We start from the raw sequence: 24475 nt of genomic DNA, 5'->3' as shown, positions 1-24475 counted from the left end.
ATATATATATATATATATATATATATATATATATATATATATATATATGTATATGTATATGTATATGTATGTAGTTTTCACTGGACATACGAGACAGTACACAAAGGTAATAGTTCAAAAAACTGTATTAAAACTCGAGGGAGTCACTCCCTTGAGAAAGGTCCCTCTGTGAGGACCGAAATGTCGGTTTGTGTGAAACGTACTTCAATACAGTTTTTTGAACTACTACCTTTGTGTGCTGTCTCTTTTTTTCCTGCACAGCTGTCCATTGAAAATAGCTTATCTATCTTACCTCTAAGGGATAAGCACCAACATCTCCAACTCCACGTGGGTGCCAACTGCCTTAATGACTATATATATATATATAGCATCTTTCTTTTCAGGATTCCACTGTCATGTCTATAAGCATTGTTTATAGACCCCTAATGGTCACTTCTAACTAATTTTCCCCCGATCTCTCGGTTGCTTTTGCCACCATTGATCACCTCCTTCTCCTGCACACTCTCCACTCCATTGGTTTCCGTGACGCAGCCCTCTCCTGGCTAACGTCCTTCCTATCCAACTTCTCTTCACTCCCTCTTTTTATTTGGGTACCACTGTTATTCTCACTCTACACCTCTTCCCTTGGTGAACTACAGATGTAGCTAGCCTTACTAATTGCATGGCTGCGTGTGAAACGCAGGAAAGCCAAGCCGCTGGGGAATGTGGCTGCTATAATGGAGCAGTGGGGGTCCATTCTTTTCAATGGGACCTCCTGCAGCGTTATCCTTCCTGACCACATTCGGCGCAGTCACAGGACTGTATGCGGTTCTACGAATGATAAGTCCTGCTACATCTGTGATACAATCTTTTGGCTTTTAGTATAATCTCTATGCCGGTGTAACGGGTGCTCACCACAAGCAGAACACGACCGCAAGGCTGAGGTGGGGATGTAGATAACCACCGACCTACAACCGTGAGACCAGGTCCGAATTGTGGAGACAGGGTCATGTAGCCGGGTCAGGGTAGGAGAGTTCGGGTAGATCAAGGTTCTTGCTGTACTCGGGTTGGAGAGTGGAGAGTAGTCATAATCCGTGGTCGAGGAGAGGAGAGAGCGGGAATCTAGTAGAAGCGAGCCGAGGTCCAGGGGTTTGAGAAGGCAAAGGTACAGGTACGAGCTGAGGTCACAACGAAAAGACGAGGCAAGGCACAGCAACAGCAACAAAAAGCTTGTAGCAAGCACAGGTACATAAATAGAAGTTTATGCTCAGCCAGTTTGTGGGACGACTTGCTCAGTACTTAAAGGGCAGGCAATGGTAATAGCAGCACACAGCTGCAGGGTAATGAGAAATCAGACATAGGCTGTCCACTGATAGGCAGGGGCGGAGTGCATCGCAGGTGTGGAGTAATTGACTGAATGAACCACTCGTCTGCTTCTGGAAATGCGTCGCCGCCGTGTATCCGCAAAATGGCAGGAAAGCAAGTGCATCCTCTACTTTTATTTGCGCACAATTTGCTTTTGTCCCAATGCTAAAAATGAAGCAGGTGAACATGGTTCCCCAACGATATATATGGAGTATTGTAAATGAATCTAATACTGCCTTGTTAACTAATGTATTTTACTTTGCTTGGGCAAGTCGTGTTTAAAGGATAAGTGGTGGTCTCTGCTAGAATATACAAGATTCATTTGTCTCTTCGGGTATTACTCGCTTTTACAGAATTATATTTGGGATTTTAGTGTACAATATTTTCCGCTTTCCGCGGTGTGCAAACTGGGGGTGCACGAGACTTTTTGGGGGGCGTGGGCCGCTCGGCTCACTTACCTGGCTTCCGTGGTCCACTCGTCTCAATTACAACGTGACGTCACATGACCCCAAAGCATCATTTGACTCTGCAGGGGGGGCGCAACCCAGGAAGTTTGCGCACCCTTGCAATACATTGACAAATAAATAAAAAGAAGTGTTTTAATCAAACATCTTTGAATCATCCCTCAGCATATGAAAGCATGAGGTGGGTATTTTAGCCAAGGTTTTGCCAAACTGGGGTTACTAGTGGGTGCGAAAAACAGCACCAGACTTATAAAGAAACAAGTCTTGTGGTCAGTGGGGTTTTTTCTTTGATAAGTCTTTTGGTTGGAGGGGGGATTTGCACAGAGAACTGAAGCAGCCCTCCCTATAGTAAGTATGACACTCTAATTTAACAAGATTGAAGTGCAAACTACAGGCAGATTGTGACATGAAAGCCCTTTGGGATTTCGTTCATGAGCAGCACTGTCCATCAACAGGGATCTGCATGAATCATCCAATACAGGTTACGCAGGGAGGAATTACAGCTCACACCCCAAAAATACAGATTAAGCAGGGGGCGGGGAGGCAACTACAGCTCCCCTCTTCCCTTCCCCCCCCCCCCCCCCAAGAAACAGGTTAAGCAGGGGGGGAACTACAGCTCACCCACCCCTCAGAAAACAGGTTAAGCAGGGGGGAAACTACAGTTCACACACCACCACACACACTCCCAACAGGGGTTCCCTGTAACTGCCCGAGAACGACAGACCCACAGACACACACACAGACACACAGGGAGTGGCTTCTATGCTGCAGGGACTGGGGACACTGCACTAACCGCCCTCACAAACCCCTGATCCAGACAGGCTGCAGAGGAGAGTACCTAGCACCTGCCAGGCAGCACTGTGTTAGGGTTGTAATATAGTACGCGCTGGTGCGTGTGCACGTGGCATGCTCGTTTAGTTTCTAAGGGCAAGCGGTGAAATGCGTGGCTAGGGGGCGTGGCTCTGACATCACAGCATTGGGCTGCACAGTGATTGGCTCACAGCGTCACGGGGCGCGGCAGCAGCACGAAAATACAATTTTTTTGTATGTATGTCTTTATTTATATAGCGCCATTAGTGTACATAGCGTTTCACAGTAGTAATACATGTGACAATCATATAAATAACAAATAATACTGATCTGCCGCGCCAACGCTCACGGCCATGCACGTGCGTCTCATGTATAGCAACGCCAGACTCACACCCTGCAAGTATCATTGACGCGCACACACGGTAGCGCACGCGCGCACTATATTACAAGCCTTATGTGGCAGCCAGCGCCCGCCGCCGAGAAGCTGAAGGAATGCTCACCTCTGTTAATGCTGCAGCTGCTGATCAGATGGTGTGGGTAACCCGGTTCTCCCTCTCCCCTTCATTTGTGGGAGGATGCAGCAGCCTTAGCCGCCTTTTGCTCAAGATGCTTTCTCGGGGCACGCCCACATGCGGCTTTGATGGGCAGTCGCGAGAGCCATTAAGCGAGCGGAAGGTGTGAGTGATTGAGCAGGCGAGGGAGCCCTGTGCTGCTGTTATCCAATCACCTGGATCCCTCCATGATGGCGACGCAGTTACTTAGGTCCCAGAGGGGGAGGCCGCCCATGGCCGCGTATACATGTGGTGATAGGTCTTTCCTCAGTCTTGCTCCTGGGCCGGCTTTTGGGTAGATCGATAGGCGCTGTCCTTCAGCGCGCCCCCAATTGCTTGGCGCCCTGATCGACTGCACCTATTGATCTACGCTAAAGCCGGCCCTAATAAATTTGCACACCCTATCAACAAGATCATACACAATTTTCTGAAAAATAATAGATCTGTACAATACCTGGCTCTCGCACGTAAAGTCTCTGGTAGTTTTCAATATTTGGCAATAACATACAGAAAACTGTGCAGTACATTTTGGCATTGAGTTCCTTGTCCTAAAAGTGCTATATCAAATGTCACATTACTGTATGTACCTCATTGTCATTCAACTTCTCCTGCTCAAACTGCCAGCCTCCTGTTGTTAGTAGTAGTACTTTAAAAAGCAGCATTGGTGCCAATTGGCAACAAGCAAGGAGCTAAAATATAACCTGAGGTAACAGATACAGGAAAAAAAAGATATTTGGTCAGACTTAAAGATTATGCCCAAAGTGGCTTATTCTATATCTGCCGAATCGGCCGATCAAGTTGTCTTCTGCCAAAATTCCCCATTGATTTCAATGGGGAATTTCAATTGAAGACAGCCCAATCTGTCACTTATGGAGGAGTACACGAAGCGCAAGAACTCTTCTCACAGGTGGAAATGTTTTTCACAGGAATCAGGTCACAGTATATGCAGCATATGTTAAAAAGAAAAGAGAAGAAAAACAGTGCAACACAGTTTTAATGAACAAACAAAACTAGAGCAGGGAGCTCCAGTCCACTCACATGCTGCAGGATTAAAAACAGCAGTTTCACCACTCTGGGTTCAGGAACGACGCAGCTCTGCTCGGCTCTACTTAGCTCTGCTGGATAGAGTCCTCCTCTTGTCTCTCACTTCCGCACTCGGGCAGCATCTGACGTCACGGACCTTCTCCTTCCGTCCTCCACTGGTAAGGGAGGAATTGCCCGGCTCTGTAGTCAGCATCAGCGCAAAATTTAAATCTTTCAGTGGGGAGACACACAGGAACCAGCTGTCGGCGAGGCAGAGGGTCCGAACTGCTTCACAGGTCACAGCGCAAGTTGTGATAACCCTGAGGTGACACCCCTGAAGAAGTCCGGTCATTCGGATGAAATGCGTAGGGTTATCACAACTTGCGCTGTGACCTGTGAAGCAGTTTGGACCCTCTGCCTCGCCGATAGCTGATTCCTGTGTGTCTCCCCGCTGAAAGATTTAAATCTCGCGCTCACGCTGACTACGGAGCCGGGCAATTCCTCCCTTACCAGTGGAGGACGGAAGGAGAAGGTCCGTGACGTCACGCTGCCCGAGTGCGGAAGTGAGAGACACGAGGAGGACTCTATCCAGCAGGGCTAAGCAGAGCAGAGCAGCGTCGTTCCTGAACCCAAAGTGGTTAAACAGCTGTTTTTAATCCTGGAGCATGTGAGTGGACTGGAGCTCCCTGCTGTAGTTTTGTTTATTTATTAAAACTGTGTTGCACTATTATTATCTTTTTTATTTTAACATAAGCTACATATACTGTGACCTGATTCCTGTGAAAAACATTTCCACCTGTGAGAGGAGTTCTTGCGCTTCGTGTACTCCTCCAGCTGTTACCTTGAGGGATTGAGAAATTCCTAACACCAGCAGCATCTCCTCTTGGTGATATAATTTTTTTTTTTTTTTACCATTAATTAATTTAATATAGTTTGGGTTTGCGCTTAGATTTCCTGTATCACAATCTGTCACTTAGGCTGATATAGAATAAGCTCCTAAAAGGTACTCAGTTTCTAGAATGGTGGAAGATTATTTCAAGTATAACAGAGACGTTAACATATGGGTCAGCTTGTTTACCTACTGGGGGGGGGGGGGGGAAGAACTGCAACCTGAATCTGGAGTCCTTTACACAGACTGGCTATGGTTTACGTAAGCAATATTTATCACCACTGACAGCATTTTGACTGTCACGTGAGGATTTTGCCAAAACTTTTTGATAAACTGGTTATCAATAAAATTAACTGCAGCATATTTGACACTCTAAGATATCTCCTCTTACCATTATGAGAGGTAGTGCATTTCAGCAGTCATGGTTTCTGCTCATAAACAATATACCATCTTTTAGCGTTAATACTGCATCTAAAAAGTTAAATCAAATAGAACCTTTTTGTGCTACACCAGCACTCCAAATTTTGTTGAAAATTCTTTTAAGCAATTTTTCTAAAATGAATGAGTACTTCAATAGTAGCGGGATACCATTTTTATTGGGACTGATAGCATAAATAGGAAAGTTATTCCCTACTAATCAAGTACTTATTCAAGTTGCAATTTTTGCATTCCTAGCTGAACTGACACGGAACCTAAGAATTCCAACCCCCCACCCCCTTCCAAATTATTGTGCAAAATAAAAAGTATTGATGATATCAATTGAATTATTTTTTCCATGTCTGGCTGAACATTGTACTGTGTTTTGGGAAAACATCCAGATATGATTTTTTTCTTTTTTTTTAGTACTACATTTTTTAATGTGTGAAAACAGAGACTTCATACCGAAATAATAGAGATGTATGTGATTTTTTTTGATCAGTTACACTGAACGATCTTTGTGTGGTATGGTAATAATAATAGCATGTTCTTGTATAGCGCTGCTAGTTTTACGTAGCGCTTTACAGATACATTTTGCAGGCATAGGTCCCTGCCCTGTGGAGCTTACAATCTATGTTTTTGTGCCTGAGGCACAGGGAGATAAAGTGACTTGCCCAAGGTCACAAGGAGCTGACACTGATCCAGGCTCCCCTGCTTCAAACTCAGTGCAAGTCAGTGTCTTTACTCACTGAGCCACTCCTTCTCCCTGTATGGTAAACTAAGCACTTCAGTCATATAATAATCTCTGCTGTGCTGTTGTTGTATGCTGTGGTGACACTTTTTTTTGTTGGTTCCAAGTTTTAATTTGTCATGGTGCATTATCTTTTATTACAGGAGCCTGAAAGCTGTTTATCAATCTTCATATATTTGGACCTTCAAGGTCATGTAGATTTATTTAGATAATGTGACCTATATAGTATTTAAGTGCTCATATAAAATAATGTACAATATCATATTTTTAATATATATTTGTTCTATAAAAGTATAAAGATGGAGGTAATCGTTAATTTTGTCTTTTAGCACACATTAGTAATACCAGTTTGTTTTAGAAACAACAAGAAATGTATAGCTGTGGAAATGTTTAAACCCAGAATTTACTACAGGCATACCCCGCATTAACGTACGCAATGGGACCGGAGCATGTATGTAAAGCGAAAATGTACTTAAAGTGAAGCACTACCTTTTCCCACTTACTGATGCATGTACTGTACTGCAATCGTCATATACGTGCACAACTGATGTAAATAACGCATGTGTAACAGGCTCTATAGTCTCCCCGCTTGCGCACAGCTTCGGTACAGGTAGGGAGCCGGTATTGCTGTTCAGGACGTGATGACAGGCGCATGCGTGAGCTGCCATTTGCCTATTGGGCGTTATGTACTTACTCGCGAGTGTAGTTAAAGTGAGTGTACTTAAAGTGGGGTATGCCTGTACAGTTTTTAGTAAATTGGGATGGATTTTTTGTTAAATTAACAGAAGCATTTTCCCCATAGCTGAAATTAGTGCATTTCCTCTCTGTGGATGTCCTGGTTCCCGAGATATTTATCATTAAAGGTAGCCCTGGTACCGTCCCCTCCAGGGGGAACACAATGGAAGCTTAAATCTCATGCTTTACAAGGGCCAATAGGAAGCAGCAACGTCATGCATCATCACGACTTCCTATTGGTCCGTGGGATGCAGGGGACAATACAAGGAAGTACCAGTGGCCCCTTTTCTCAGTAAGTATCTTAGGAACCAGTGGGAACTGAAATTAACACTGTTAAGATCGAGAAACCCGCTCCTTCCAATGTATTATGAGAAGGGGGTGCAGAGGGGAGGAACTGCTTCTACAAATTCACCGTTAGGAGAAAAAATAATAATGACAATTTAAATACACTTCTTTTTTCAGGGTTTCATCCGAATGTTTAGTGTTGGTTACTTGATCCAGTGTTGCCTTCGCATCCCATCCACGTTTAGACATCTGTTTACAAAACCTTCCAGATTGTTATCTCTGTTTTACAACAAGGAAAACTTCCAATTGGGAGCTTTTCTGGGATCATTTGTCAGTATTTATAAGGTAAGCTTTGTGCGAATTCCAAAATCCAGAATAACTCTAATGTTATTTAACGGAAATGTAAGAAATCAGCTAGGGTTGTTTTTGCAATTAAGTTTATAATGGTAAGTCAAGTCGAGTTGAATCTTTAGGCTCCTATGTTTTACTATTCTGTTCATTTTCTTCCTGACGCCAAAATATGAATAGTTAGTTAAATCCTCGATCACTGCAAGGCCTTTTGTAGTGCATTAGTTCTCCTAAGAAATTAATCATACTTTTTTGTTACTAAGAATCTTTCAATAACTTACACATTTTACTTTTTTTTAATAGTGCAAACAACTACACATACAATAAGAGGACAGTCACAGAAATAAAATGGGACAGTCCATCCCTGAAAAAAATAGGACAGACAGACACACACACAAAAACACCACAAGACAGAGACAGCAATCCTCACCTCCGCTGCTAACAGCTCTCTTCCGTGTGCATGCTTCATACTCCTGCGCTTGGTGCCGGCCTTCCAGGCACCTGCTCCTGGCGCCTCCTTCTAATTGGCTGCATTACCCAGTAGCAGCCAATGAGGCTGGAGTAAACTGCCCAGCCTGTAATATAAGCTTTTAAACTTTGTTGGGTTCTTCATCAGGTACATCTTTATCCAGTTTTCAACAATTAATATTGTAGCTGTATTTTCCCCAATATTGTTTGTGAAGATAACAAATAAGTTTGTTCTCAACATTCTGGAGGCTCATTGGTATCACTGCACCATTGTTAATATTATATTATTTTAATGACAGAAAAGGTTTATTATGCCTGTTATGTAATTATAATTCAGACTTACTGGACTCAATATGAATTGAACTTTTTACATTCAAATACATAAATTCTCTGTTTGTGCGTATGTATGACATATATGCATGCATACATATTCGAATCAATTTACAAATATTTGCATTGAGACCTGTATTTGACAGTTTTCTTACCCACCTAGAATTAACTTTGTAAACTGTACAAGTGCAGTGTATCAGTTTGTGGGCTTGAAACTTGAGTTTCTTTGTGCCTATTTTTAAAGATATATTGGAGGAATGGTCAAGTGTCAGTTCATGATCAATTGTACAACACGGTCAACCACCAGATACAATAGGGACTTGTGACTAATGACATGAAAGTAAGAAACCAGTGCAATGAAGAACAGCACTAGAATGCTGAATTTTATATGGAAAGGTATTATTTGCAGATGTACTATAGCTATACCGCTCTATACATTACTGGCAAGACCTCATCCAGTGTTTGGTTTTTGAGGACATTGCAAGTCTTTGCATCCAAGGCATTGAAGTCATAGTCCTATTTTTAATCTCCTTGTGTAGGGCACCAGCTGCTTCCTCCGATGGGTTCGAAACTTGGATGATGAACTCCATGCGCTGATAGCTGGTAAGTCACTGTCAGTATTTTCCCACATACTCCCACAATGTGTAAAAATCCCAGTGTTTATTTCATGTGCTACATTCAATTAATTCAGCATGTTCCATATAACAAGATCAATGCTTAAAATAGGACCAAAATAATGTCTGATGCGTCACACTCCCTTCTCCACTTGGCGCTGCAGTATATAAATGTAAACATACATACATACATATATGTTATAGGGAAGCAACACTGGTAGTGGAGAAAGCTATATGATCCTTGCGCAAAGAAGTAGTTGTAGTGATTATTGTTAATCTATCGCTCAGCAGCAGGCAGTAACAACTACAGTAGTAGTGGCACAAGCCTGATTATTATATCCAATGCCTGAACTAACATGCCTATGTAATGATAAGTGGCATATTGTTTATAAACATATATCAAAAATACTGTTTAAAAAAAAATACATAGATATTATTATTATTATGGTTGTGCAAAGCACTATTTTTTTACATGTTGTTTTATTGGTCATTGAATAATATTTTCTAATTTCTTCAGGATTTCTAGCAGGAATCTCTATGATGTTTTACAAAAGCACCACAATCTCCATGTATCTGGCATCCAAACTTGTAGAGGTAAGGCAGCTGTTGCTGCAGCTGTTCTGGGTAGACATTGCTTGGCATAAAAGTATGCTGGCAGAACATTTAGTGACGTTTAAAAAGCTTTATGTGCCTATAAGTTATCTGAAAAGGACTAGCACGTTTAAAAAATATATACTGTATACTGTATTTTGTATTTCTAAATGTCATAGAATATTCCATCAATTAAACCTCCCAGGAGACCATAGGCTTATTGAACAACAAGTTTGAACAGAATTACTGCAGTAGATATTTACATTTATCTGGTGTGTTGAGTGTTTTACAACTGTTCATGTAGAGAACAGATCGTCACTCTCATGGACCTTTATTAAGAGACAGTTGTACTGAAATTCCACGTACATACCCAAGGAAATGGGAAGCCATGGGACAAAACTGGCGCCAATTAGAAACTGCCATTGCTAAGCAACTGATTAAAACATCTCTACAGTAAAAGAGTGTAAATACAAGTGCACAAAATTAAAGTAAAGTAAAATACAACAATAAAGAAAAACAATGGCAATGAGCATTATCTCCTTAGCGCATGCAAAATGTACTGCATGAGTTCTTGCATTATTCCATGTAAACATAGGTAATGTCTGCTACATTATATCTATATTTGTAAATAGTAATCATATTGGTATTATACACCTTACTTCTAATACAGTATACGCAATCCTAATTTGGATAACCTTTCTTCATATATCAAAGTTTCCAGCCCCATTATTAATTTGGTGTATTTTCTCTGCACTTTTTCCAGTTCTATAATGTTTTTTCTTATGGTGTGGTGCTCGACACTGTACTTCATATTCAAGGTGTGGTATTACTAAGGATTTATACAGGGGGGAAAATAATGCTGTCTTAACTTCCATCTATACCTTGTTTATGCATGATAATATCCTATTAACCTTTGCAGCTATTGCTTGACATTGAGCATCATTGCTAAGACTGCTGTTTACAAGCATAACCTTACATGTATCTGTAATAAACCTCATCTGTTTTACCAGCTCAAGCTTTTAGTTTATCCAAGTCCTTATGAAAAATGACATCCAATCTGATTTTATTGTAGCAACTTAACTAATTTGGTGTCGTCAGCAAAGATGAAGGCTTTGCTCTCTAAGCATACTGCAATGTCATTACTAGTGATGTTAAAAATTATTGACCCAATACTAAACAGTGAGGCACTCCATTTACAGCTTTAGCTCAATCTGAAAAGGTTGCATTTTATGACAACTTTTTGCTGCCTTTATTTCAACCAGTTTTCAATGTACTGTGGAGGCCGAGTTTATTCTTACCTTTACCCGGTCTCGGCCGCGACAGATACCGGGTGCGCGCCGAGATGTCTCGCACGCGCGCCGGAGCCTTGGAGGATCGGTCCTCCGATCGAGGCACCCCCCTCCCCTCTCCGGGTCCACCGGGTCCCCCGGAGCCCCCCACCGCCAGCCCCCACAATAGAGCAACCCATGGCTCCCTCGGGGAGCCCTGAGCACGCGCGCCAAGCGCACGCTCCCAATGAAGCGTGACCGCGCGGCACGCAGAGGGAAAAAAACGAGCAAGCCGGGAGATCTCCCAGCTTGCGGCTCTAGCCTATTAAGGATAAAGTGTGTCGCCACTGTAGGTGCAAATATTTGCATCTAGACAAATTGCCTTTATTATATATACTATCCTCTTGGGTAATACCATATCAAAAGCTTTTGCAAAATTTAAGTAGACCATGAACTGCATTACCCTGGTCTATATTCCTACTTCCGTCCTGAAAGAAACAAAGGTTAGTTTGGTATTACCTATCCCTCATAAAGTCATGTTGACTATTAATAATAATTTTGATATCCAAAATGTATTCCTAAATATTATCCCTTAATCAACCTTCAAGAAACTTCCCCACTATTGATATCAGACTTACAGGTCTGCAGTTCCCTGGCTGTGATCCAGCTCCCTTTTTAAATAAAGGCCCCACATCTGTTATACGTCAATCTTGTGGGTACTCATCTTGAGGAAATGAAGTCCTTGAATATTAAATATTATGGTGTAACTATGGTTGAACTGAGCTCATTTACTATTGGGTGCATGCCATCAGGTACAGGTGCTTTATTTATCTTAATTTTATCAGGTTGACTTTGCACTTCTTTTTGTGTTAGCAAAATGTTAGGTACAGTAGTGTTAAGATTGTGGCTTCCTCTTGTTGTAATATTTAGCAATTTGCTCCTCCTTGGTAGGCCTATATACAGAGACAAATAATTAGTTTCATACCTCTGCATTCCCCTTATCTCCAATAATTCCACTTCTCAGGTTCTTTTCTGTGTCGGCAAATTTTAGTCTGAACAACCAACAAAGACTCTTCCTTTAGGCTGAGCGTGGCCATTATTTGTATCTGTATGTCTACAGTCATCTTTCTCTTCAGTAGCAACCACAATACTACTACTTTTGTTCCATTACTTTTTATAAGAACCAGTAAGCTTGCCTTGTTTTTCTTTCTTATCAATGACAAGAGAAAGCAGGTACACCAATGCACCAGTTAGGTGCTCAAGAAGTATGTATATACAGTTGCTGAAGGGTGCCGTTCCAATGTATATGTTATGGGCATAGGGCAGAGCTAACCGGATGTACACAGTCTCTAACAATAACTTGGCTCCCCCGGAGCACTATGATATAAATTATGTGAGACTCACCCAGGTATAGCTGTAGATGCCGTGCCCGTAGCAGATGTCTTGTCATGTAGCACCGCCTACCCTCGAACGACTCATCCGTCGTGAGGGCGGTCTGTGACCGGCGGTGGGGTAGAATGCAGCTGATCCAGCAACCCGGCCAAGGCCAATTGGCTGAAACGCGTCAAAGTGTGCTAGCTCTTCACTGATAGCAATAAAGTTTTTTGAAGTCATCTGACCAGCCTTCACTTTGTCTGCACGGCGGTGCATCGCATCTCTCTCCTCCACGAGGTGATTTCCCTTAATCAATGACAAAACAGATGATGGAACTTAACACATGAACTTGCTGCAGGTTCTAGACACATTGGCTTGTTTTCCTCAGTAAAGTAGAGTAAGAAAGGAGGGTGAAGGAATAGATGTTATGCTATTGGACCAAGAGATGGTTGATAAGTTAAAGGCTTTTGAACCTCACTGGGTTTTTCAACAGGTATGGCAGAAGTACAGAAACAGAACGTATTACAAAAAACAGATTTTTATTTTTTTTGCCATAATTGATGATGAACCTTGTAAGGTTTTAAAGCTTGTAAAGATGTAACCAACGTTATTGCTGGCGCGCTGCAGTGGGACGTGCACAGCGCACTATTGGGAGAAGCGACGCTGGTTTTGAATAAGCAGCATGCATGAAGTGGGAATGACTACCGCGCTATTGTATCCGCGGGAATGCACAAGCAGGTGCAATAACATTGTCTACATCTGTAACTTATCCACTCTGTTAGTCCAATATAAGATATCATACTAACTACTCCAATTTCCTATCTCGTTATTTTACTTGATGGAGGAAAGGACCAACCTGACTACTCACCTTCCTTCCTCAGTAAAGTACAGAATATAACGTCTTCCTGTACCATAGAGTAACACTACATTTTAGGGCAGCCCCTTACACTATGCCTATACTGTATGTGTCTTTGTTCTTAAATGGTGTTAGCCTGTTTCAGCATAAAACATACAGTATGTTCAACACAACCAGCACTTATATTTGCCATTGGTATAATGCAATTAAATAAAATGTTTAAATAAATGCATAATTGTATTCTTTCGTTTTGCCCTTTTCTTACAGACAATGTACTTCAAAGGCATTGAAGCAGGAAAATGTCCCTACTTTCCACATGCAGATAGCATCATCTATGCAGTCTCTACAGCAATTTGTTTCCAAGCAGTAAGTACAGTAGTTATATTAACTTTAAATATAGGTGATCCATTATCTTTGTTGGATGTTGGAATCACTGCATGGCTGCTTCTTAATTTAATTTTCTGTGTGGATTTCAGGCAAGTATAATGAGATGAAAAATTCCTGTGGTACAGGCTTTAGTAATCTTTAGCTAAATAGGATATCTTGAAATGTGATATCAGAGACAGGAGTATTAATCTGTATACCAGAGTTCCAGAGATATCTCCAGGGTCATGTGATTGCCAGTCATGTGATTGCCCTGATGTCAGGGATGGAAGAAAAACATAATCTTTTCTTCTCTGAAAGCCATGGTCACAATCAGCTCTACAAAGGAAAGTCCCCACCCTGATAAAGGCCAATATGGGCCGAAACATTGGTCAGAAATTTTTGCACTGATGTAATATAACCAATAAACTGTAAATTATTCGTATTGTAACTACTTTGCAGGGCCTGGATACTTTTGTTTGTACTGATGTGGACATGTGGCTGCATGTTTGTCCGAGACCACCCGGTTACCTCGGTATAAATGTTACGGAGGATAGAAGTGTGCCAACTATTACTTTTTTAGTCTGAACCCACAATCATCTTTCGACATGAGTAAAACATGTATGGCATTCACTAAGGGTCACCAGTTAAGGCTAAGTTCCATAATGCATATTCTGCGTTTAACTTTGAGTTCTACTTTGCCAGGCAGTGATTTAGAATGGGATCTTCTTTGTGACAGTTCTTCCAATTGTTTGCATATATAACACAAAACCTTAAAGTTAACTTAGAATGAAATCTGTTTTCTAACAATTAGGCTGTTATGGAAGTCCAGAATTTAAGACCATCATACTGGAAATTTCTCCTGAGACTGACAAAGGGCAGGTAAGAAGTTTATTTTATGTTTTAAGATGTCTTCCTTATTATTTCTTGAATGTATGTATGAGAACGTAACTTATATATGTGTAACGGGTTTTGCCCCCCCCCCCCCCCCAATCACAGATTACACTGTGGGTGCGGAGAAACATATAGTGTTACCAGTTGTGTGGTGCGTTACCTGTTGGCTCACAGGAGGGCTGAGCTTCCGCCACGGGGAACCTGGGGCAATATATACTAGGGGTAACCACTTACTCGATACAGCGCCTCCACCTGCGATGGCTCCCACCAGAGGGGGAGTGGTTCCTCGCAGGACAATCACAATAATCACATACAACTGAAGGGGTAATAACTAATACCTTTTACTTAGGAACGTAAGATAACACATATCACGGCAATAACATCATAACAGGTGTCCCTCTCTAGAGGAGACACTTACCACTGCGTCGCGCAGGACGCTTTCCCAACACCAGGTGATCCCACCCAGTGTCCATAGAGTCCCACCCACTGTCCCGCACTCTTGCAGAGAGAAGCAATGGGTGACTGCACAGTCACAATTACACTAAAGGCCCGTTGGTGCACTTATGACTGTATAGTACCTGCCGAGCACTCCGGTGCTCGGATCAGCAACAACTTCACAAAGGGTCAGACGCGTGATGATTCCGTCTGATCCCAACCTGGAGATATTCTCTGTGGCCTTGACTTGAGCCCGAACTCCTTCACTGGAACCGCAGCGTCCGCTGAGTCCCTACCTAACACTATAACAACGTGACACACACTGTACTATAAGCCGTCCCTACAGCACAGCATCCTTAGGTGGCTTAAGGAAAACTCCTAGGGCCTGCGGGGTTGCCTATCCTATGCAGGTAGGTCCCTGCACCCACCCTACTCGTAACACGGGCCCTGGGCCATGGCTCCCCGGATTGGTTACCGCTATGAACCCCCCAGTTGCCTCATACTACGCGCAATGCGGGCCCTGGGCTATGGCTCCCCAGACTGGTTACCGCTATGAACCCCCCCAGTTGCCTCACGCCACTTGCAACACGGACCCTGGGCTATGGCTCCCCGGACTGGTTACCGCTATGAACCCCCCCAGTTGTCTTATGTCGCTTACCTCCTCTAATTCCTGCAGCAACGCTCTGCAGACTAACACTCAGCCCACTTGTCCCTCTCTACTCTTTCTGTTCCCCAGTTCTAACTACAGTAAGTGACAGGGGTCCCTAACCTGAGGGCTGGCCCTGGCAACACTCACTAACCTAGTGGGGAATCAGAGCTAACTTGGACCTTAGGGCTGCTGGCCTAGTGCAGGGAGTCCCTGACTCCTGCACCCTACCTCCTTCCCTGGGCTGCTCCTGACTCTGACTGCCAGCGTGGTCCAAGCCCGCGAATTGTATTCACTTGCCTCAGCAGATCCTTGGCCCTCATTGGCCACACTGATGCACCTGGTGTGCTTGGCCCTAAGCCTCATGGGAGTTGTAGTCCCGTGGAGGCTGCACTTACATTGGGGCCGCGTGCGCGCCTTCCCTAATGGCCGCCGCAACCTCTCCTGTACTGCCCCTACCCTCGCGAGACTTCTCCCTGACTCTGGGGTTCCTTCCGCGCATGCGCGACCTATCTGTGGTCCTCCAGGCGCTCCGGTGCCCTCGCGCATGCGCAACGCCCCTGTAATGGCGGCACTCTGCTCACTGAGCCGCCGGGACCGTAGCAACGCGACCGCGGCCTTAGCAACGGCCCAATCGCGTCCCCGGCAACCAGCCCGCTCGCGTCCCTGGTAACCGGCCAGCACTCCACAGTAACGCCCTACTCGCGCACCTGCCCCCTCACTCCCTCGTGCGCGGCGGCTGTATGCTGGAGAAGGAGGGGGGTCAGCGGTGAAAAGGGAGACCTGGCTACATCCTCCCCCTGGTGAAAAACCCAACGCCCTCGCTTGGGGAACAACATAACCTGGCATAAGTTTACACAATGAAAAATTACATTGAATAATCGGTACATTTAACAGGTCGACTGTTACATCCCGGGAACATGGCACTTTACACCCCATAATACCCGAGGCCAGCTGAATATCAGCTGCTTGCTGAGACCATTTGTGGGGTGCCCCTAACTGATCAGATGGGGGTACCTCACTTTTGCATCCGTGAGCCTCCCCTAGCTGGATCTCTTGGAGAGCACACTCTGGGATAACAGCCACCGGTTCAGTACTACTTCCTCCCCCTGGTGGAAGGAATAGCACAGTGTCTTTCAAACCGGCCTTTACCCGGTCATCCACGTCCTGGAAGCGGCAGGCCAGGCGACTAGGACCTTTCCCGCGGTCCACTACTTGGCGGATGGGCCGCTTCATTTTGGGCTCAAAGGAGGCAACTTCTACTAGATCTTTTGCCACACAGTCCTTGTCCCTACCTACTTGCGAGGCTTCCACTGAGAAGCGAGAATTGAACACTGTCTCTTTACTCAAAGTCTCTTCTTCACCTGGCAGGAGGTAAAGGGTAGATACCTTACCACTGCGGTGACTCCCGGTGGCCAACAGATCCTCGGGGACGCTGTCAGTTCCCACCTCGGCTGTCTTGGGGCCTGTCCACAACACTTCTGGAGCAGTCCACTCACTGTCTTGAAACTCGGGAGCGTTGGATCCCAGTCCTGGGACCATATGGGTTGGAGCGCACGGGCTCATACTCAGTTCAGGAGCCGTAACTCTGGCCTTTTTCACGGCCACTTCCATCAGAGCCTGTGGGGAGCAAGGGGGTTCCTTACCACTCTGTTGGCTTGCACTGGGTTTCTCTTCATCTGGAACGATATGCGATGGGTACTGGTCCACTCGCACTGTGGGACAGCTATCTTCTAAGGGGGACACCTCCGCCAGGACGCGATGTCGAGTGGAGCCATTCGCCCTGGTGTCCAGACTTAAGAAGCTATCGTGCTCCGCGGTCACCTGGAGGCTCACACTCAACACCCCTGGGGCAGTCAACTCACCCCTGTCGTCGTCAACAGGTACTGATCCCAAGCCTGGGACTGATGGTACCTCTGTAGGCCAGACCGGCCGTTGTAGGGCACACGGGCCCATATCAGGATTCACTGTCACTGAGATAGTTGGCTTGGTGACTTCACTAGGGTGGTCCGCCGGCAGGCGCATCACCACGAGCAGTTGGTCGCTGGAATCACCAAAAGAATATGGGGGTATAGACACCTTACCCTGTGATTCCGCTGTCTCCTCTGTATCATCGCTGGGGTGGATCGCCGGTAGGCGCATCGCCACCGATGTGTCGCTCGGTTCCATAGCTAGCTGGGCAGGTGATTCCTGCTCGGGAACCGGATCTAGAATGTTCACGAGGGCACACGGGCCCTCCAAAATGTCTATGAGAGGGGTAGATGGGTTAGCTATACGGACCGTCTCCATATTAAAGTCGACCGCTTCTTCCCCTGCTGCTTCTGCAGGCTGCAACAGCACAGGCTTCATGTACTGTTCCCCGCAGTCAGCACATCTGTTTCCCCAGTCCAATGTACAAAGGGGACAGTCATATCTGTTACAAACACACCATATGCACCCGTCCTCGCTCACCCTTTCCACCTTGTGTGCTATCAGTCACTTGAATACATCATACTCCATACCACCAAACTTAATAAGGTCTTCTTGTAAGCACTGACACAAGAGAACGGACACATCCCCAGTCTTTGCCCGCCAGACCCCAATCGGCAGAGGGGGTATCTCACTGTGCTTGCTCCCCCTGGTGGAATGTAAAGGAGGGGCGATATACTCTCTCAAGGAGTGTGTCTGGTTCTGCACTACGTCACTCAATTGGCGGGGTTGGGGCTTAGGTTTTCCCGCCAATTCCGGACGGTTCTCTGCAAAGTCATTCTGCGCCGCCTTGAGCGCAGCAACCCGTGCATGTTGCCATGGTGATTGGTCAGCGTAGACTAAAGGATAACCCTCCGGGGGGCACCCAGGCATGAACAACGTGGATGGTGTCTCTGACAGGCATACATCCTCCGGGGAGATCACCTCAAAAAGTATTGACATCCACTGAGCTGTGGGGTCTTGCTCTTCATCTAATGGACACGCGTACGACCACCCGGGAATTTTACACATATGCTCCCAGACGCCCAGAGCTGATATGTGTGCAGGAAGGCCTCCCACGGCCACCGCACGGCGGGGGCTACAATGTTGCCCCCACGCCCAACAAAGACCTCACATCCGGACTTTACAAACATGGTGAGAAAAAAATAGGACTTGGAAAAAAAATGGAACAGGGCACCCCAGGTCTATCTCAGCAGCGCCTCCAAATGTAACGGGTTTCCCCCCCCCCCCAATCGCAGATTACACCGTGGGTGCGGAGAAACATATAGTATTACCAGGTGTGTGGTGCGTTACCTGTTGGCTCACAGGAGGGCTGAGCTTCCGCCACGGGGAACCTGGGGCAATATATACTAGGGGTAACCACTTACTCGATACAGCGCCTCCACCTGCGATGGCTCCCACCAGAGGGGGAGTGGTTCCTTGCAGGACAATCACAATAATCACATACAACTGAAGGGGTAATAACTAATACCTTTTACTTAGGAACGTAAGATAACACATATCACAGCAATAACATCATAACAGGTGTCCCTCTCTAGTAAAGACACTTACCACTGCGTCGCGCAGGACGCTTTCCCAACACCAGGTGATCCCACCCAGTGTCCATAGAGTCCCCCCCACTGTCCCGCACTCTTGCAGAGAGAAGCAATGGGTGACTGCGCAGTCACAATTACACTAAAGGCCCGTTGGTGCACTTATGACTGTATAGTACCTGCCGAGCACTCCGGTGCTCGGATCAGCAACAACTTCACAAAGGGTCAGACGCGTGATGATTCCGTCTGATCCCAACCTGGAGATATTCTCTGTGGCCTTGACTTGAGCCCGACTCCTTCACTGGAACCGCAGTGTCCGCTGAGTCCCTACCTAACACTATAACAACGTGACACACACTGTACTATAAGCTGTCCCTACAGCACAGCATCCTTAGGTGGCTTAAGGAAAACTCCTAGGGCCTGCGGGGTTGCCTATCCTATGCAGGTAGTTCCCTGCACCCACCCTACTCGTAACACGGGCCCTGGGCCATGGCTCCCCGGATTGGTTACCGCTATGAACCCTCAGTTGCCTCATACTACGCGCAACGCGGGCCCTGGGCTATGGCTCCCCGGACTGGTTACCGCTATGAACCCCCCCCAGTTGCCTCACGCCACTTGCAACACGGACCCTGGGCTATGGCTCCCCGGACTGGTTACCGCTATGAACCCCCCCAGTTGTCTTACGTCGCTTACCTCCTCTAATTCCTGCAGCAACGCTCTGCAGACTAACACTCAGCCCACTTGTCCCTCTCTACTCTTTCTGTTCCCCAGTTCTAACTACAGTAAGTGACAGGGGTCCCTAACCTGAGGGCTGGCCCTGGCAACACTCACTAACCTAGTGGGGAATCAGAGCTAACTTGGACCTTAGGACTGCTGGCCTAGTGCAGGGAGTCTCTGACTCCTGCACCCTACCTCCTTCCCTGGGCTGCTCCTGACTCTGACTGCCAGCGTGGTCCAAGCTCGCGAATTGTATTCACTTGCCTCAGCAGATCCTTGGCCCTCATTGGCCACACTGATGCACCTGGTGTGCTTGGCCCTAAGCCTCATGGGAGTTGTAGTCCCGTGGAGGCTGCACTTACATTGGGGTCGCGTGCGCGCCTTCCCTAATGGCCGCCGCAACCTCTCCTGTACTGCCCCTACCCTCGCGAGACTTCTCCCTGACTCTGGGGTTCCTTCCGCGCATGCGCGACCTATCTGTGGTCCTCCAGGCGCTCCGGTGCCCTCGCGCATGCGCAACGCCCCTGTAATGGCGGCACTCTGCTCACCGAGCCGCCGAGACCGCAGCAACGCGACCGCGGCCTTAGCAACGGCCCGATCTCGTCCCCCGCAACCAGTTCGCTCGCGTCCCTGGTAACCGCCCAGCACTCCACAGTAACGCCCTACTCGCGCACCTGCCCCCTCACTCCCTCGTGCGCAGCGGCTGTATGCTGGAGAAGGAGGGGGGTCAGCGGTGAAAAGGGAGACCTGGCTACATATGTAACAAGAGTTAATACACACAGCTATCCAGTGGACCCACTTTTCTCCCCGCAGAGTCCCTCAAATAAGTAATATCTCCCCTCAATCCCTCTCAAATATAAACTTTAATCGCTGCCACCACCAAGGGTAAACAAAAGTATTATCGCTAGGGGTCCTTGGTCCCCGTTTACTAAAAAAAAAAATAATGCACATACACTCTGAAATGTACATTATATGCACCTTGTTTGACACACAAAAGACTTTCGTAGCTTTCTCTTAAATCTTGGTACCTTCTTTTTCTAGCTTGTGATTCATGATTAGCCTTAAAGCTTTGTCTACACAGTCTAAAGCTGATAATGGGACATATTTATTACATGTTGCTAAGCCATAGGAAACCTTACTGCCCATTCCCTTGAGTGGCTGTAAGGTATCTTACAGCGCCATAAGGTTTCTTATGGTTTAGCACCGCTTTGTAAACATGGCCCATTGTGTTTTCTCAAAAGTTAATTTCTACTCAGAGCATAGAATTGCCACACGAGGAAGAATGTTAGAATGTTGCTACTGTACATGTTTTCAATATAAGACGGAGAATCTTTGGCAATTCCAAATGTAAAGTTTCATGTCACAACCCAGTCTAAAGAATAGTATATTTCTATCACTCCTGCTCTCATTTAGAGTATTGTAAGTCATTCATTAACAATGTATCAAAATTGCTATAGAAAGACAGATAAAAAATAATGTTCTTATTGTGTTCTCTTTGCTTAGGTTTGCCTTAATGAACAGACGAGTCTTGGATGTTTTTGGTTCCGAAGCATCAAAGAACTTCAACAATGTAATCCCTAAATTGGATCCAAAATTTATTACTATAAAACCAGAACTACCAATTGAGCTGTTTTGAAATGATGCACTTTCCCGTGAACAAATGTGAAAACCATAACTGTCCTGATAAGTTAATGTATCAAGACAAACAGACAAGGGGGCTTTTATGTTTCTCTTCAGTATTTACAGTACTCATTTGTTTGACCAATACAAATATGGCTTAATGAGTGGGCAACAATCAATTGGTAGATTGCTGATTCTATGAGTTGTTTGAGTAATTTATATTAACCTAGAAATATGATATATTCTTGATTTGTATTTTAACAACAATTAACATTTAATATTTACTGCAGCTGCCTCCCTGTAAAATGTGTACACTTAGGAGTATTCTAGCTGTTCTGGACCCGGAGACAACTAGACTGCGTATCTTTTGGTTCCGCCTAAACATTAGATATTTTTGCTGTCATGCTTGAGCTTTCATGATAATTCTGATTTTTTTTTCTTCAAATATATTATACAAACAGATATAGCCTTGCTTTCAAAAAGCTACACATGCTTTAAAAAAAACCACATAAAAGTTGTGTGTCCACTAGTAGTTTAATCCACTAGCTCGCAGATGTACACACTCTTTAGCCACTAGTATATGCACTACTTCATACACGCACATATAATGACAAAAAACAAGAGGATAGGGACAGAAGGATCTTTTATGATTTGCAAATCTAGTAGACAGCAGGAAAAGATGATAGAGGGCACACCATTATTAGAAAAGAATCATTATAATAATCCCCAAGAGTCTTTTTACACTCCAATTGCGTGAGACAAGAATATAACTCTAGGGACAGTAATTCATCCTTGGTAAAAGATTAAATTTGACATGACATGGTGAGAAGAAGCTTCAGCTTTGAGAATTCTCATTAGTACACCTCAGCACTGAATTCCCTCTCTCCCTGTTGTCTTCATCTGACAAGTGGTTTTTCACATGTGTGTAGCATTTAGTTACAGGTGTGAGCCAGGTAGATGCCAACATCTTCAGCCTCACTTGTGCCTGTAGAGGAGAGGGACAAGTCACACAATACACAAAATAACCGTTTGTTAAAACGGACAATACAGCTATGATCAGATTCATGGGAGTTTTAGCTCTTTGTGAAGAAAGCTGTTTCTCTTCTTATCTTTGTTGAGATGCCACATGAGAGTCCGTTGTGGATAGTCTGCTGACTGCTAGAATTGTATAAAAAAAAAAAAACCCTATTCTTATGTGTGATGTCTGCAATGTAGACCTGGGCCATATATCTTTTACTAGAACGTATCCATAGAACACCTGTGGACATGGTGACTTCTGGTTTAGTTATAACTTGGGATGGACATGTTCTTCCCCATGTTCCTTCACATTTGTCAAATCTAATAATATTATATATATATATATATATATATATATATATATATATATATATATATAAATAAATATATATATATATATATATATATACACACACACACACAGCATATATACTGTATATCTATATTTGTGAAAGCTCAAATATAACAATATCCATGGGCAACATCATTTAAATGTTGGCCTTATATGATTTAGGAACCATCAAATTCATAACAAAGTTTTTCCAAAACTGACATTACATTTTTAATTGCAGTTCACATACATGATTCTTGCATTCTATATAAACAGAATGCACATAGTTTAAAATCCATTATGATAATATTTCGCTCTTTTTATTTTTGTTACCAAACTGATTTTGTTTCATTACAGCCACAGCAATTGTGCTTTATATTTTTCATCTTTCAGGGAAATAGTGGAGCTTATTTAAATATGCACTACCTGAGCAGCACTGTCACAAAGTCTAAATAAAACGTTGTTGCCTCTCAGAGTGACCATAGTACATTTTGTTTATTTTTTGTGTCTCTTAGAGCTATTTAGCAATGTTACTGCTCGGCGGTATTTTAATGGCCTCCAGCATGTTGTTTGGACGTTCAGCTTAGGGTATGAAGCTTCAATATATTCTATGAACATAATAATATCAGGGATGTATTGTTAGCTTTAACAGACATGTTATCAGATCAGGAAGTGTTTTCAAGGTGTTATCCTAATAATGTCATATCTGTATCTTGAAGAGAAGGAAAATCCTTTTTCCCCCTCAAAGTTAATGTACCTTCCTGCCATAAAATGCTCTGGAAACAGGCCATGAGATGATGTACTGTATTATGAATGAGAACATTTAATTGGGAAGCAAGTACTGTAATATTATATGCTTTGAGTAATATAAAAATCTATAGCAGCATAGGTTATGTAACACAGAGGCATAACATAATATTTCATTAATAATACTGCTGAATTTTGTCATTGTCATTATAAAAAGAAACAAAGTCCCTGCTTTTTTGTTGTTATTCCATACATATTACTGTCATTCAATTTTTCTAATCAAGTTGTCTTAAAAGTGTTTAAATATCATATTTATGTTATTTCTTTGACAGCTGTGAAATGTTTTGGTTTCATAATAGTTTACATCATTTTTCATTGTTTCCTACCATGTTTCAACTTTTAAACTCAAAATTAGACCAACATTATTATTTTTTTTAAATTTACTGAATGCGATGGCTGCTTTCTTTTTTATACGGTACAATATCATCACTGTCATTTTCCTTTTTACTTACCATTTTCATCATTATTTCCAATTGTTAACTTAACAGGCATGTTGCATTTGATCGATGATTTGGAGAACTTAAAGTACTCTTATTAACAAACTTTGGCCAAAGAATTTGGTCTTTAGTAGATAGTTAAAAAAAAAATCCTTATTGGAATATGTAATCAGAATTAAATTAAATAATTATCAAATTATGATTTTCTTGGTGAAATATCTCTGTTTTCTATCTATAATTTGTTTTAATAAGTTTATGATGTATTTAAAAATAAAAAATAATTTAATCAGCATATTTACTTTTGAGTCCTGAAATAGGAATGACTTCCAAATGTAAGCTTTAAAAATGCTTACTATACGGGGTCAACAAGTTTTGTTGGGGATCCAAGTACATTTTTTTCTTTTTGTAATAAATCCATATACATTTATGCATACATGCAATATGTAGCTATTTATACGCAAATACAGTATATTGAAAATGCACACATACAAATATGTAGAGTATATTTGCATGTACATATAGTATGTTGGTTTTCATTGGTTTGTTTTTCTTGGTAGCACTGGGTGATGGGGTATATAAAGAGGGTCATG

The 24475-nt window shown here is 43.8% G+C and overlaps 1 protein-coding gene across 1 annotated transcript in view; it reads left to right on the top strand.

The window, feature by feature from the left end:
• TMEM135 (transmembrane protein 135) overlaps positions 1 to 24177 on the top strand; it is a 420640-nt gene extending 396463 nt beyond the window's left edge. The window contains exons 10-15 of the mRNA XM_075592564.1: positions 7447 to 7614; positions 8955 to 9018; positions 9547 to 9623; positions 13386 to 13484; positions 14296 to 14363; positions 21177 to 24177. Coding sequence (XP_075448679.1) covers positions 7447 to 7614; positions 8955 to 9018; positions 9547 to 9623; positions 13386 to 13484; positions 14296 to 14363; positions 21177 to 21309 — 609 coding nt within the window. The 3' untranslated portion in view covers positions 21310 to 24177. The remainder of the gene's footprint in view (positions 1 to 7446; positions 7615 to 8954; positions 9019 to 9546; positions 9624 to 13385; positions 13485 to 14295; positions 14364 to 21176) is intronic.
• The last annotated feature ends 298 nt before the right edge of the window (positions 24178 to 24475 follow it).

This window comes from Ascaphus truei, chromosome 3 (assembly GCF_040206685.1).
Source record: "Ascaphus truei isolate aAscTru1 chromosome 3, aAscTru1.hap1, whole genome shotgun sequence".
In the NCBI taxonomy this organism is placed as follows: Eukaryota; Metazoa; Chordata; class Amphibia; order Anura; family Ascaphidae; genus Ascaphus; species Ascaphus truei.
This window is presented reverse-complemented; position numbering and strand designations above follow the sequence as displayed.